The sequence below is a fragment of the Pseudophryne corroboree genome, chromosome 5, assembly GCF_028390025.1.
Source record: "Pseudophryne corroboree isolate aPseCor3 chromosome 5, aPseCor3.hap2, whole genome shotgun sequence".
NCBI lineage: Eukaryota > Metazoa > Chordata > Amphibia > Anura > Myobatrachidae > Pseudophryne > Pseudophryne corroboree.
The window spans coordinates 101,925,444-101,942,414 of record NC_086448.1 but is presented as its reverse complement, the minus strand read 5'-3'; the positions used below and the strand labels follow the sequence as shown (position 1 = coordinate 101,942,414).

The window sequence follows — 16,971 nt, the reverse complement described above, 5'->3', positions numbered from 1 at the left end:
ACGGCCAGTTTCTGCCCAGAAACACCCACTTCCTGTCAATCACATTACGATCACCAGAACGAAGAAAAAACCTCGTAATGCCGTGAGTAAAATACCTAACTGCATAGCAAATTTACTTGGCGCAGTCGCAGTGCGAACATTGCGCATGCGCAATTAGCGGAAAATCGCTGCGATGCGAAGAAAATTGCCGAGCGAACAACTCGGAATGAGGGCCCATGTCTCCTGCGGAGCCCGTCTATTCCCCATGGTCCTTACGAAGTCCCCAGCATCCTCTACGGACTAGGAGAAAAAGATTTACAGGTAGGTTTAAAATCTTATTTTTCTGCAGACTGCGCTAAAATCGTCAAATGCGGCCTCCGCGTGCACCACATAAAGCGCCCACACATAGCATAAGGTAGTAAACCTGTCTGCTATGGACTTTCGCACTTGCACCCGCTTTGTAGCTGGCTCAGACCCAATATGCTCAGGATATGTATATAACTTTGTTCCGTGAGATAAACATTTTGTTTTCCATGTGACGTGGATGAAATCTCCGCAGATTAACCTGCCATATGCTATATTGTTTTACAACATGTACTCAGAATGATTATTGTTGAATAGAAAGTTAATACGCTACACTTCTGCTCACAGGTGTAACTATAGCAACACATCACCATGTGATGGCAATACATGTTAAATTGGTCAGGCCATGATCCGTCCCGCCATCTCATGAATAAATCATACTCGCGGTGCGCACACAGTGGCGTAAGTTTGTCCCAGTTGCCCGAAGGGCAAGAAAAAAATTGGTCCCCCCTATATATCATCCGTGAGCAAATAAGATGTCGCTTTGAAAGCCGAGTAAAACCGAACCCGCTCATCTCCCATTCTAACTATATGAATCTACTGCAAAACCTGTTGCAACTAGGCAGATCTATGTAGGGGTGTAGCCACACACTACATAGATCTGCTCAGTCACTCACAGTGCTGATTATTTCTCTGACAATTAATTTGCAAGTGTCATATCCAGGATTAGAACCCACAATCTTTTACACTGGTAGCATGCACCTTACTGGTGGAGATATCTGCTCTTGCATAGGAAGTATGAGAATTATTTCTAACTATATGAAGTTACGTGTAATTGTCAGAGAAATAACTTCATATAGTTAGAATTCTCATGTTTCCTCTATAGGGGCAAATAGCTTCATCAGTAAGGTGTCTGCTTCCAGTATATCTATAATAAAGAGGGTGTGATTTGTAAGGTGCAGTGACTAGTGGGGAAGTCGGGAAGAGATACCGGCTGCTGTCAATTAACTTAATGGATTAATGTCGCTGAACACACGGAACAGGAGGAGAGGTGCCCCCCTTCGAAGCAGGAGCCCGGCGGCAGCTGACTCCGTTGCCTCCCAGAGTTCTGCCTCTGTGCGCACAGGAGGCCAGGGCTGTCACGTGAAAAATCATTTGATCATGGCTGATCAGGCACCTGCTAGGATGCCATTGGTCCAGAGAAGTTTGTGTTTCTATCCAATTCACCACCATCTCATTGCCCAAATCCCCATGGCTCCAAAATGCTCCTAGTGCAGTGGTTTCCAAACTTTTTTGAATCACGGCGCCCTAGAATATCAGAATTTTTTTCACTGCACCCCTAGGCCAAAAATTTCTTATTGAGAAATTTAGAAAGAAATATTACATTAAGTAGATCGCGTTTCTTTCTATGTCATCCTTAGGGTCAGTTGTGTGGTGAGGGACAAGATTTGCTTCTCTTTGTCCACATATTTTATGACTGGCAGCCACCAGCACTGGTTTTGCCTATTATACTGACCATGTATAATTTGAATTGGTCCTGGACCACCAACCCAGGGCACCCCTGCAAGTGTTCCGAGGAACCCCAAGGAGCCAAGGCACACAGTTTGGGAACCTCTGCCCTAGTGTAATCTGTATAAGATAGTACTATAGTTCTAGAAGTTCCCAGTCTATGTGGTCTATCCACAAATAAAATCTGGTCTGGAACACTATATGCAGAGGAATAGCCAGAACTTTGTGGGCCTCATAGCAACATGTTGAAGGGGCCCCTCTCCAGTGCTTCTAGAGAGACACCTCTCCCCATAGTGGTTCAGTTTATGCCCCATAATTGTGTAATTTTATGCACCATACAGTAACAGTACCCCATAGAAGTGCCCTAGTTCACATACCGCACAGTGACAGCTCCTACATGGGCGGATATTTCCTTATGCAGGGCATTGCAGTTTGATTGAAGATCTTCTTAATAGGACAGTCCTAATCTCAGAGCTCAATTCCCACTTCCCAGCTTTACAAAGGCTGTGAACAAGGAGATGCCTACTCTCCAACAGTGCCAGATTTACGGATTACCTCAACTGTGTCTGTGAGTGTGGGAGATGGATCATACCAGTGTGGGCCTTTGCTGAGAGGGAGTGAAAGAGTCCCCCTTTTCAGGGATGGGCAATGGGTCAGATCCAATTTCTTAGCAAGGGATTTTGAGAACTTGATAGACAGCTGTATGAGCTGGGTCCGGGCCCCCTAAGATTCTGGGCCCTATAGCAATAGCAATGCACCCCCTTGCACCCACTATAGCTACGTTCATGATTGTATGGCTGTTCGGACCTCCAAATAATGAGATTTGCTATTAAGTTGGCTAATAAAAGGTTGAATAAAAGATGATAAAACATATTAGTAATACAGAATCTGAATGTTACTTATGAGTTACTTTATAACAAATGTTGAATTGAGCAGTATTATATTTTATTTTACGTCTGAAAAATATGTATAATAAATCAATTTTGCATTTCAGATTTTTGACGGTAGCAATACAAATAGTAGCTTACAAGGCACGTATTGTGGCAGCAACTTGCCTGCAAATTTTGTCTCTACAAGCAACACTCTGACAGTTTGGTTTATCAGCGATTCAACAGTACAGCGATCAGGTTTCAATGCTACGTATGTTACTACTGACTGTGAGTATTACACTACCAACAAGGATCTAAGGTCAAAGGTGCAGCTAGATAATGCTGCTTCCCAGGGCAAAGTGAGTGGGGTATTTTCTTTTCTGTGTTTGTATTTATATCATGTTCCTATGGTTATCGTGTATAGTCATGCATACATACTTTTCATACGCTGCTTCCAGGGGATCCGGTCAGTCAGAATACCGACACCGGCATCCCAAGTAGGGCCACAAGGCAAGCGACGGAATCCCAACTTCCGAGATTCTGAACAAGCATCCACCGGGCCGCTGCAGAAGTAAGCCACGGGGTTTTAGGTTTAGGCACCCTTCAGGGAAGGTTAGGGATAAGCTGCGCGGGGTTGGGGTTAGGTTTAGGCACCCTTCAGGGAAGGTTAGGGATAAGCTGCGGGGGGTGGGATGAGGGGGTTAGGTTTAGGCACCCCCCAGGGAGGGTTGGGTTTAGGCTGCGGGGAGGGGGGTTAGGTTTAGGCTGCTACAAGGGAGGGTTAGAGGGCCAGGGGGGAAGGTAAGTATACTTACCTTCCTATGTCGGTATTCTGACTGTCGGCATCTCATCCGCCGGCATTTCAATCCCAACCCGCATCCAGCATATTCCATGGGATGATTTAAAAAATGACAAGTGGGGGCATGGCTTGTTCATGCCATTAGTGGCACCATGTGATTGTGAATAGGGCGAGACACATTACAACGTCAAATCCCGTCTCTCCGTTCATAATTCACTGATGCCATTCAAGCCATAATGCATGTCCCTGCCCAATTTGTGGGCAAGTAAGCACGCTCCGGGGAGGATTTGCTGATCGTCTATTAGTTTGGGGGGTTACCACCATATTCTGGGAGAATAGGCAGCTAGGTATCAAATACTGCTAATTACAGTAACTGGTGGTGTAAGGAAATCTAGGGTAACCTTAGGGTGTCTGTAGGATTTAGGATTATAAAGTGCTTTGCAGGATCTTTGAACCAAAACCATTATCTATGCTCCTAACAATATAAGAAACATGAACAAGCTTTGTCATGGCTATACTATATAGGGCATGTTGTCACTCTATATTATGGGGCCTATTTATTAATTATATGGTTCTAGACCCTAATAATTGGTATTCCTTATTGCCGCATTAGAATGCAGCCTATGAATTCACTGGAAAACTGTATTCCAAGAAAACTGTATTCAAAGAAAACTGTATTCCAAGAATAATGTATTCCACTAGAAAACTGTATTCCAAGAATAATGTATTCCACTAGAAAACTGTATTCCAAGAATGTTAGGTGTTGCCTCAGTGATGACACTGGCTTTTAGACAGAGCCATGTTAACAGCATTGTAGGCCCTGAGCAAAGCAATGCACTGGGGCTCCTACCCAACCATTCACGGAAACCAGTTAAATACAATTATAATATGTCCCTCCTGCAGTCCTGTGCCGTCTCTCCACATGCTACCATACAGTGAATGGCTCTCAGCACTCTGATTTGTGGATAACTCCAGCCATCCACCAATCAGAATGCTGATAGCAATTTACTGTCTGGCTGCAGGCTGGGAGCTAAACGGAGAATGCTGCCTTGCTCAAAGGCCTCTAGAATTGTGGATCCCTCTGCACCTGCCCACTGTGCCAATGAGTTAAGATGGGCCCTTTGTTAGAAAATGTGTGCATACTTGTTCAACCCACAACCTGAATGTATGTGTATTTTTTACAGTTCACTATTTTTATACAATGTTGATATGTGTGATAAATATACATATTGTTTTTACCTTGCACAAACCATCTCTGTATACCTATTTTAATGATAATGTAATGGTAGAAACAGACTTTTGATCCTGTGTCTTTTTATAACAGTGTTATGCGGTGGAACCTATAATGCAACAGCCACTTTGACAACTACAACATCCCCGAATTTCCCTAATTCCTACCCACCATTTACAACATGCATATGGGTTATTGATTCTCCGGAAAATGAGAACGTCAAGTTGAGTATTCAGACCTTTCACCTCCAGGCTGGTGGAGACTGCGCTGAGAATTACCTGGAGCTGAAAGACTTGCCCGTGGTAAGGTCACTTTACATCTGCAGCTAACCTTTTCCGAATAATTAAAAATATTCATGACAAATCTTAGCTGTTGTGTGGATGAGACTAATATGAAATAGTTAAAGAGCTGTCAGGTTGAAGTTATCTTTAAAAATATATCACTGGAGAGATGATGCCACCGGCAAGATTAGGCTTTAATTCTCCTCAAAGTATATGGTCCAGGTATGATCATAGGCAGTGTTTTGCTTCATAACCCCCAAAAGTCACACATTTGTTGGGCTTGCATGAATTCATGGACCATGTAAGATGTTGAGCTAAGAAAGCAGCAGGTAGCACTTGGTGAATTGAGGGCTGGTCCTATTCTGTTCCGACCTCCCCTACATAAATGTGTTTGACGTAAGTTGATGTTAGGTTTTTACTTTTTGCGATAAGTGCGTGAAGTTGGCTCCATTGTGTTTCAAAACTGTATCCATCCTCTCCAAATATAAATTACTAATAACATCATTGCTTCCTTTATTTAAAGTGTCCATGATGAAAATATGACATTAATAATATGACATTAATAATGTAATACATTTATATTATCAATAAAATGGGTACAATTTGTAATTATTTAAAAATATATCACCTCTTTATTGGTGGAGGTCTCAATCCTATCCTAACAAGGAAGAGAATGACAGTCTATGGGGTCGATTCAATTCTCTGACAGTTGAATAGCGCCGGGAGTTAGCGCCCGGTGCTATTCAATACAGCGCCAAGTGACACTCAATTGTTGGGAATTCTTCTCTCACCCCCGGGGGATGCAAGAGGAAATTCGACAAAAGTGCTGCGGCAAGGCTGATTCTGTCGGGAATCAGCATCGCGGCGGGGAGTTAAGTCGGAGAATGCCCGTTCTCCCGACAAATCAGCCTGTTAAGTCCGGGAGAACGGGCATTCGCCGACTTTACTTGAGCTGAATTGAATAGCGACGGAAGCTAATTCCTGGCGCTATTCAACTGTCGGAGAATTGAATAGACCCCTATGAGCGGCTGTTTTCTGTCCACTAAATGTGTCATGATGTAAAAACCCACTGTGTAAAGCATTGGCTCAGTGACCCGTCATATACAGAGCTGTATTCTTCAGAGATTGAAACACGTATTGAAAAAGAATAAAATGTTACTCCATTATTCAGTCTGGAAGACACTGCTACCATGGTGGTTGAGCTAAGACAGGAGCTGTGAGCACTTACAGTCAAAGGCAACTCTGAATCTCCTTCCCTCACCAACCCTTCCTCAGTTTCAGTTCAGTGACAGAAGCGTTGGCAGGTGTTCATTTGGGCTGTTGTTGGCAGCTCTGATAGAGCTTATATCTTTTATTTATTTATTTTATTTTTACCTACCTGTACTTGCCCACTATGCTGGGCTTTGGGGGAGAGTGTCCTGGGTATGGAAAATGGAAAATCGCGTCATTGCCGCCTGCCACCTCCTCTTACGGAGGATGACGTGCCAGTGTCGGCAAGTATGTTTTTAGTCCTCTGCTTTTTTTTTGCTTTTTTTTTAACTATTAACTCTCCTCAGCAGTAGTGTGTAGTGTGGAACTGGCAAATATGCTTCTACGCCGGACTACTGAATTGCTGCAGAGAGAGGAAATACATGTTGAAGAACCCACTTTACTAGCCCAGTTACACATTGCACTTTTAAAGCACCAGACAAGTTCAATTTGGCTGCTGTAACCCGATGGAATGGAGCCAGTGGATCATACCATTCAACCTGGTCTCTTAGGGGAGAACCAGTGGAGGTGTCTTAATACCTTAACCATGCTCTGCATAAATCTCTAGAGCCCAGTGGTGCCCCTCTGTCATGGCACTGAAGTCATTAGGGCAAGGAAGTCATTAGGGCAAGGAACATTTTTGTAGGATCAAGGGCCACAGACTCCACTTATAGTCTACTTCTTCAGTGGGCTCCTGTGAGATAAAGTCCACCAATACACCTCATTACTGACCGAGCAGTTGAGGCTGTGCTGAGTAGTACTTCTGAATACCCCTTTTGTGGCTCATCCAGCACCAGCTACTACCATCCATTCAGTGGAGACGACCCAGCTTCTATCTTGGGAGGAACGGTCTAGGAGTCGTACACTGGGGATACAGAGTGTCTTCTCTGTTGGAGACTCTTGGGGGGAAGGGGGGTGACAGCTGTCTCAAAGTTGCACAAGGGCAACAAGTGGCTCAGTTCACTTTGCAGGATGGTCTGATTATTATTTATTTTCTCAGGAAGAGATAGAACCTTGCAGTGGCTTTGCCCCAGCGAATTCCATGTTTGAAGACTAAGCTTTTGGAGATCAGGGCATATTGTAGATGATATACGGTAATTTTCACTGTTTGTAGAGCTTTGGACATAATCAATGTGGATCCTCTAATAATTGGAAGAGGACAGGTTTAGAAAAAAGCAAACTACTGTAATAAAAATATTTCCTTGCCTTCCACAGCTCAGGTATCTGAACTAGCGGGAGAACTATGGCTGCGCCTGAAGCCAAAGAAGAACTTTCAAATATTGTGTAATTCTCAGGTAGTTTATTCTTTACCAACAAAGGAGATAGCTAATAGGAGACAACCTCCTTGGATAGATATCTTGGTGACACGACTGTCTAAGACAACCATTCTTCCGATAACCGGTGCTGCTTCTCAGAAAGATGCAATGTACCAAAAGTGCAAGGACATTTTAAAAGCAATCTACGTTGTTGCAGGGGCTGTACATAGGCATATCCTGATGACAGTATTGAAACCCCCCGGAAAAAAAGAACAGAACTGCAAAAGCTCATTCATCATTTTCCATATTCAATTGGACCATTGTAATGACGGATGCAAATCATCCAGGATAGGAAGCAGTGACCCTTCATCTACGCATACAAGGACCTAGGACAGGTGTTGAGACATTGCTTTCAACTAATTTACTAGCGCTCATGTTAATGCTGAATGCTCTGTGGAAGGTTCAAGAAGTACTACCTGCTTTATTTTCCTTTTCACCACTTTAGAATGCGGCTTGTCTAACTTCCCTAAGTACAAGTGTCAGCTTGTACTTTGCTCATCCAACTGTTCCTCCTAATGCACCATGGGATCTTACAGTAACCTCGTTCTCCCAGCTCTGCAGATTTTGCCATTTGTAGCTCTCGAGATAATTGATTTAAAAAGTATGACTTGGACAGTGCCTTCCTCTCTTGTTATTGCATCGACTTAATGCACTTCAGAACTGGAGGCTCTGTCCTTCAGTCCATTTTCTAGTCTTTAATAATAATAGTAGGTTATGGTTTTAATGTAAGGGGTTATTGTGTTTCACCTTAATGAAGAAACAGTCATTCCTTCTATGGCATAGACTGAATCTTCAACTGAACAGGGAACATTTAATCTTCTGAATGTGGTTCAAGCACTAAACATTTTCCTTGATTGGACTGCAAGTGATAAGAAGACTGAATGGCCAGCATCTAAACAGACTATAGCCAAATGGATCAGGTTCACCATTCAGCAGGTTTATCCAGGTTCCAGTAGCAGACAGAATTTCAGCTCATTAAACCTCTTGGGTGGCACGGCATAGGGCCACAACCGTGCGGTTCTATAGGACAGCCAGCCGCTTGGTCCTCTGTCCACATTTACTACATCTAAATGTTATTGTTTTCATGTCCCAGGATGCTAGCTATGGGCACAAAGTTTTGCTTTCAGCCAAGCCTGAGCCTGACCTCCTGTAAGGGCAGCATTGGAATGTTCCCCAGATTGGTTGATGGAGAAAATATGTTTTTTTGCTTCTGTTAACTCTTTTGGATGCTGGGTTCTCACCATTGCTCTCATTGTTGAGTTTGTTTTCTGCTGTATTTGTGTTTTTTGCTTTCCTTCACTGCACTTATCATTTGGGGCTTTGTCATTTGAAACGGAGGAAGAGTTGATGAGCATAGGATCTTCAGCCCCCAGAGACATGAGTTCCTCCCAGTTCCTGCACCCTCCACTCAAACCCATGGTAGCAGGAAATGCATTTAATGGTAAATAATTAATGCTGACATTATTACCACACTGTATGCTGCTTATTTACTTATTAAACTCTTTCTGTTTGTCCATAGGGTGACTTTGGGCAGGTCCATAGATTTTGTAGTGCTGAACACTTTAAAATACCAGAGTTTTACTCTTATGGACGCACAGCTGTCGTAACTTTTAGGTCCCAAGAATACATGATTGGCAATGGGCTCAGCTTTACGTATCAAATCAAAAGTAAGCTTAATTCCAGACATTCTTCTATATACCCTGCTGAACCTCCTTGGTGTTTCCTAGTAAACAAAGCTTTGAATTACCATGACCATGATTTATAAAACATTACTCTGCCTTGTTTGCTTCATGAAGTGATTAAATCATAGACTCACACTGTACCACTTCCAACATTGCGCCTTGTGTAGCCAACCCAAACCTAGCTAGTATTGTTTCCAAGTGACTCTGATTTCAACTCACAGTACCATTTTTTGTATTGTTTTTATATTTATTGAGCGGGGTCCAGGTCTCATTATGGGATGTAGTCAGGATCCCGGGGGTCGGGGTCCCGACACCAGAATCCAAATGCTCACGCTGTTAGGCTGTGGGGAAAGGGGGGGGTGGGGGTGGGGGGCGGTGGTTAGGATTAGGCTGCGGGAGAGGATGGTTAGGGTTAGGCTGTGGGAGGGGCGGGTTAGGGGTAGGTTTAAAAATACTCACGCGGTCCATCAACATTCTGAGCATGGGGATTGTGGCTATTATACTATTAAGTATTTTGATACCAACCCCTCATTACACAGATGGAAATACAATGATTGATTCCACATTATTTAGTGACTGGATGCAGATTGCTGACTCCACATTAGTTGATGGGTGGAGTCTGTAGACATTGGGCCAGACAATGACATTACAATTAGTAAAATTAACCTGGATGGATAAAGATACCATGGGTCTTCTGGCTAAGTGACTAAGCAAGGATAGTGAGCCCTATAGCAAATGTTGCAGTATGGCTCTGTTGTGGTGACCTCTCCCTAATGCACCACCTCTATTAGTAAGGCGCTTGACAAGGCAACATTAGCTGTTCCCATTCACTATCAATTGTTCCTCAACCTCTTAGACTGCAAGCACATATAGACAGGACAATCTTTATTTTCTGTTCCACGTCATTATTTGTTAATTATTTATATCACAATCCCCCTAATATACACAGCACTACCTAATATGTTGGTATTTTTTACATTAGGGATGATAATAACTAATAATATTATTAATAATAATAATAATGATACCATAATCCATATGTTAGCACTGATAAATTTCCCTTTCTCCGATATAATTTTTTCTATCCATCGACTCCGCACCTTCTACACCTTCCTCTTCATGGAGGTTCATTCCTCGTGTGCCTGAATACTTTCACATGCTCCTGACTACATATTCATCAGTGGCTTCATTTGGGACAGTTTGTAAATGTTCCTAGATGCAATAAATATATATATATATATATATATATATGCTATTAAATACAGTAAATAGCTCCTGAAGATAATTAACGTGTGCATTAAAATGTATAACATGATCCCAATAAGATCTCATCGCCCCATCACAATTATCACTATTCAGACAATGTTGGCGGAATTACAGGTTTTCTTTTCCTCTGCTGTAGATTGCAGCCGGGAATATAACCAGTCATTTGGTTACTTGCAAAGTCCAGGCTGGCCCGGGAAATATCCATATAATACAGAATGTACCATAATCCTTCGAGCTCCGGAGAACAGCTCAATAGCACTTTTCTTCAATTCATTCCATCTAGAATCAATGATAGCAACATGTCAGGACTTCCTGGAGGTAAGATCTTATGTTATATTATATGATCATTATTACCGGTCACTGATGACCACGCCTTTATTTATATCGAAATGCGATTCCTTCACAAAATCAAAAAGTCTAAATGTTATTTTCAAATCAAAGGTTTCTGAGCTTACTTTAATGGCTTTGTTGTAATAGGTATTATAGGTTTCCTGGTGTAACCGGGCCACAGTTGTGAATGTGTAATTGCTGGGAGGATGTAAGGATTATGGATAGAGGCTGGGATGGAAATAGGGGCAGGCACATGGGGCTTTCTGGTCCGCAGGCTATTAAATTGTTTGTACTGGTTGACTCCACATTCCTGGGCTTAACTAATACTTGGACGCTAGGCATTACTGATCAGCACAATGAGGCTGGACAGATCCGCTGTTGAGATTGGTCATCGCTCGGTTTATTAGAGTATTGGCACCATATCCCTCTCCGATAGTCTCCACTTGTGCATGCACAGCCCAATGGCCACACATGCACGTTACAACTGCCTGTCGGAAATCCGGAGGTAAATACTTCGCTGGCACAGCATAATATCAGAGGAGCTGCCCCGACAATTTGTTCGTTGATACGTATAGGTGAGGAGCTTGACGGAGAGTCCACAATGATCGCCGGATAAGATCACATTTTTTTATGCGATCTTTAATACATCTCAACCTGCAGCATAGTGAGTACTTGTGAGCACATAGAAGTCTATTGGGAATCGGGGCTGCTATAGGTGAAGACTAAGCATAGTTCTATTCTATTAGGAAGCTAGTGGCATTACAGTGTATAATGTCATGACTGTTAGTTTTTGTGAACCCGGCGTATATGTGAACTCCGTACGGGTAACTGGAGGACTATGTGTATATTTGGCTGGTCTGTGGGAATCAGTGAGATGAAGAAGTAAGGAGCAATTGCTGGCCGGGAGTCGAACCCGGGCCTCGGCAGAGGAAGCGTATCCTGACCACTACATCTCCAGGGACTTGGTGTTAATTGCAGGATGGTGAATGTATTGGTGGAAATGAACTGGATCAATGATGAACGGGGTTCGGTTGGTGATACACTGCTCAAACGAGCGGATTACCGGATATGACTAAACCGGGCTGGTTACCGGATATGACTGGACCAGGCTGGTTACCAGATATGAGTGAAGCGGGCTGGTTACTGGATATGACTGAAGCGCTCTGTGAACCGGGCTGGGTAGCGGTATAACTGGTAACGCACTGTGAACCAGGCTGGGTACCGGTATAACTGGTAACGCACTGTGAACCAGGCAGGGTACCGGAATAGTTGGTAATGCACTGTGATCCTGGCTGGGTACAGTTATAACTGGTAATGCACTGTGAACCAGGCTGGGTACAGTTATAACTGGTAATGCACTGTGAACCAGGCTGGGTACCGGTATAACTGGTAGCGCACTGTGAACCGGGCTGGGTACCGGTATAACTAGTAACGCACTGTGAACCGGGCTGAGTACCGGTATAACTGGTAACGCAACTGTAATCTGGCCTGGTTCTGGATATAACTGGTAACACAACTGTAATCCGGACTGGGTAGCAAAAGAGCAGAGGTTTACAGGATCTAAGGTAATTAGTGTTACCTCTTAGGGAGCTCAGCTACTAAGCTCACACTGAGCTGTGTGACTCAAGGAACTGGCAGCTTCTGAAACACAGGTCTCTCTACTTATATCTCTTCGTTCTTGGTGATTGGTGAATAGAGTCAGATGATTTATGGAGTCTCAGGCTGGCACAGGATTGGATAGCTTATTGTCGGGTGATCAGACCCTGTCACATCAGTACTCCAGGTTAGGCTCTGATGTGGAGTGTGGCCTAGCAGGCCGGAAAAAAACACTGAAGACTGAACTGCTAAAAATGAACAGAGGATGCTGACTTTTAGGCCTAAACCTCAGAGATCTGAACACAATGAAGAATCAAATGCTGCACACAGCTGATCACTGATTACTCAGAGGAATTCCTACTCAGGTGGCTAATCAAGAGTAAGCAACACAGATTTGCAGTCTTCATGCTGAGCTGAAGAAAATGCAGGTTACAGGACATGCTGAGGTAAGCCACAGAATATGAGAAATACAGTCAGGATCATGACATATAATACATATAATGATAGTCTTCTTCTCAGCTGGTCTCCAGGGATCAACACTGGCAGAGGGCAGACACCTCAATAGTGGCTGTCCAGTAGATTACACACACATACCGTGGACTGAGTTGGGGGACTTGCTTGAAAAGTGTAATAAGTGGGGGTGCATTAATCATCTTAGTTTGGTGGGGCCTGGAGTGTGGATTTCTTGTTTAAATTGGTCACACTAATTGACTCATTAATTATAGTCTATAATCCCATTTCTAATACTCAATGCAGTAATGTAGAATTTTCCCTATAAGAACAACCATCAATAAGATTGTATGAGCCACTGCTCAGAGAACAGATGGCTGAGATGTTAGGGGGTGGTGGTTGCTGTCTTTTTATTTATATTGCGCCCAAGGGTTCCATAGCGCCTTACATAGTGAATAGTATATGCAGCAAATCACTTGGTACATTGGCGATCAAGTAGAAGAGTTAAAGACCAGTCCATAGCTTCACAAATATTATATATATATATATATATATATATATATATGTCATTATCTCGGTAGGGGACACAAAAAAATTGATATTTTGGATAAGGGATACTCACCTTGTATTTATAATCCGCAGTTTACATAATTACAAAGAGGACAACACCCTGCTCGCAAAAGCTTACATTCTACAGGGATAATAGGTGGACACTTAGGGGGATATTTAATTGTTTGAAAAGTCAGTTGGGTGTCTGTTCTTTCCTATCTAATAGACAGGAAAAAACAGACGCCCAACTGACTTTTCAAACAATCGAATCCCCCCCCTCCCCTTAGAGAAAGAAAAGAGTTGGATATTGCTGAAGAGTTATAAAGGATGGGCTGTAGGCCTGGGTGAAGACATGAGTTCTGAGGGTGCATTTGAAGGCAGGGTGAGTGTCTTATAGAGCATGGGAGCTGATAGTGTTGGTGTGGTTGGGAAGGTACTGCAATCATAAATGTGTATCTGCTCTAACATTCCAGTAATGAGGTCCAAACACTGTTTAGGTGCCCATTGTTGGAAGATGTACTTTTTAAAAAATGTCTGCAATGAAGGCAAACGAAGACATTTAGAATGTCATTTCTAATGTGAAAAAAGTGTTTCTGGGGTCACATCCTCAATGTCTTTTCTTTGTCTCTGTATTCTGATCCTGTCACAACTGAGGGCCTGAGCTGACGGGAGGCAGCCTCAGTTGTATGGGTTGAGATGTAATGGAACCTGGGAGGTTGTATCAGACCCCTAGACATGTAAGTAACATGTAGAAGAACTGCCCGAAGGCGTGACCACGACAACCTGGGTAAAAGTCAATGATGTTTATTTATGACAAACTCCGTAACACAGCAGCAGTAAAAGAAAACATAAAAATCAGCAGAGGATAAATACAGTTCCTGGGTACTACAGGGTGGCAAGGGCCACAGGGCTCTGGTAGTGTGAGATAGTTCTTATAATCTTCTAGATGGAAAGTCCTTACCAGGCCCGATTGTAGCAATGGAGATAGCCCAGGATAGTACCAGCTGGTGTTCCAGGAAAAGCTGGGCTGCTGTAGGTAAAACGGCTGCTGTGGGTACTGGCTGGAACCAGGCTGATGTTGGCACGGAGTGGATACTGGCTGGAACCAGTTAAATAATAAATGTAGTTTGAGAGCGATGGAATATGAAGTGATGTTTGGAGTTTGAGAGCGGTGAAATTATAATGCCGGTGATAAATGATAATCTGCAGAAAAGGGTACCGGCACTTTAAGAAGAGCTGACCTCTGCTGGAAGCTGGATGCTGAAAGCAGGTTGATCTGTAGCTGGAAGCAGATGAATCCAAATGGATAGGAGAGTCAGGCTACACCGCAGGTGGAATGCTGGTGCGGGTCTCTTTAGTGGAAGTGTGGAGATAGGAGCTGGAACCTGGAAAACAACCACAGGAGAGAGACAAACTGGAACTAGGTTTGACAACCAAAGCACTGACGCCTTCCTTGCTCAGGCACAGCATATTTATACCTGCAGCAAGGAAGGGATTGGCTAGGCAATTATGCAGATTAACAATGCAAACAGCAGATTGGTGGAAATGAACAGATGACAGAATCCAAGATGGCTGCGCCCATGCAGACACTTGGAGGGAAGTTTGGTTTGTAATCCATGTGGGAATTAAAACAGTAATGGCGGCGCCGGCCACAGGAGACAGGAGACGCCAGACTGATAAGTGCACATTTAACCACGCGGGCACAGCGGAGGCCGCTGCTGACATAATCACCACTCTGACATTCTGCATGTAGAAACTCAGGAACAGCGGCGGAGGCCGCGGGAGACGCCACTCCGGATGCAACAGGCGTTGCGGTGACCGCGTCTCAGAGCGACAGGAGAGAAGGCAGGAATGTGGACATCAGCATAACAGATGGAATCCGGTCCTGGAACGCTGAGCCAGCCTTAGGAGGCATCTGAAGGGTAAGTAATGGCGTCCAGATACCCGGATCGTGATAGATCCCAACTTCAAGCATGGGGCCTGCTCAAGTTGGTAGATGGGAAACAGGGGCATAGCCAGAACTCATTTCAGGACCATTCCCGATGCCTCCAGAATGCCAAAACAGACTCAGTTTTACCCTACTAACACCTCCATGACCACAATTTGCTGTCTATTGATCCAGTCTCATCAGTTTCATAAAAATAAGATTTTACTCACCGATAAATCTATTTCTCGTAGTCCGTAGTGGATGCTGGGACTCCGTAAGGACCATGGGGAATAGCGGCTCCGCAGGAGACAGGGCACAAGAATAAAAGCTTTAGGATCAGGTGGTGTGCACTGGCTCCTCCCCCTATGACCCTCCTCCAAGCCTCAGTTAGGATACTGTGCCCGGACGAGCGTACATAATAAGGAAGGATATTGAATCCCGGGTAAGACTCATACCAGCCACACCAATCACACCGTACAACTCGTGATCTGAACCCAGTTAACAGTATGATAAACGAAAGGAGCCTCTGAAAAGATGGCTCACAACAATAATAACCCGAATTTTGTAACAATAACTATATACAAGTATTGCAGACAATCCGCACTTGGGATGGGCGCCCAGCATCCACTACGGACTACGAGAAATAGATTTATCGGTGAGTAAAATCTTATTTTCTCTGACGTCCTAGTGGATGCTGGGACTCCGTAAGGACCATGGGGATTATACCAAAGCTCCCAAACGGGCGGGAGAGTGCGGATGACTCTGCAGCACCGAATGAGAGAACTCCAGATCCTCCTCAGCCAGGGTATCAAATTTGTAGAATTTAGCAAACGTGTTTGCCCCTGACCAAGTAGCTGCTCGGCAAAGTTGTAAAGCCGAGACCCCTCGGGCAGCCGCCCAAGATGAGCCCACTTTCCTTGTGGAATGGGCTTTTACAGATTTTGGCTGTGGCAGGCCTGCCACAGAATGTGCAAGCTGAATTGTACTACAAATCCAACGAGCAATCGTCTGCTTAGAAGCAGGAGCACCCAGCTTGTTGGGTGCATACAGGATAAACAGCGAGTCAGATTTTCTGACTCCAGCCGTCCTGGAAACATATATTTTCAGGGCCCTGACAACGTCAAGCAACTTGGAGTCCTCCAAGTCCCTAGTAGCCGCAGGTACCACAATAGGTTGGTTCATGTGAAATGCAGAAACCACCTTAGGGAGAAATTGAGGACGAGTCCTCAATTCTGCCCTGTCAGAATAAAAAATTAAGTAAGGGCTTTTATATGATAAAGCCGCCAATTCTGACACACGCTTGGCTGAAGCCAGGGCTAACAGCATCGACACCTTCCATGTGAGATATTTTAAGTCCACAGTGGTGAGTGGTTCAAACCAATGTGACTTTAGGAAACTCAAAACAACATTGAGATCCCAAGGTGCCACTGGAGGCACAAAAGGAGGCTGTATATGCAGTACCCCTTTTACAAATGTCTGAACTTCAGGCACGGAAGCCAGTTCTTTCTGGAAGAAAATCGACAGGGCCGAAATTTGAACCTTAATGGACCCTAATTTTAGGCCCATAGACAGTCCTGTTTGCAGGAAATGGAGGAAACGACCCAGTTGAAATTCCTCTGTAGGGGCCTTCTTGGCC

At 44.0% G+C, this 16,971-nt stretch overlaps 1 protein-coding gene across 1 annotated transcript in view; it reads left to right on the top strand.

Moving 5' to 3' along the window:
* The window catches only part of CUBN (cubilin), a 729,033-nt gene that overhangs the window by 699,876 nt on the left and 12,186 nt on the right, over positions 1-16,971 (top strand). The window contains exons 60-63 of the mRNA XM_063921523.1: positions 2,786-2,948; positions 4,784-4,992; positions 9,055-9,202; positions 10,620-10,801. Coding sequence (XP_063777593.1) covers positions 2,786-2,948; positions 4,784-4,992; positions 9,055-9,202; positions 10,620-10,801 — 702 coding nt within the window. The remainder of the gene's footprint in view (positions 1-2,785; positions 2,949-4,783; positions 4,993-9,054; positions 9,203-10,619; positions 10,802-16,971) is intronic.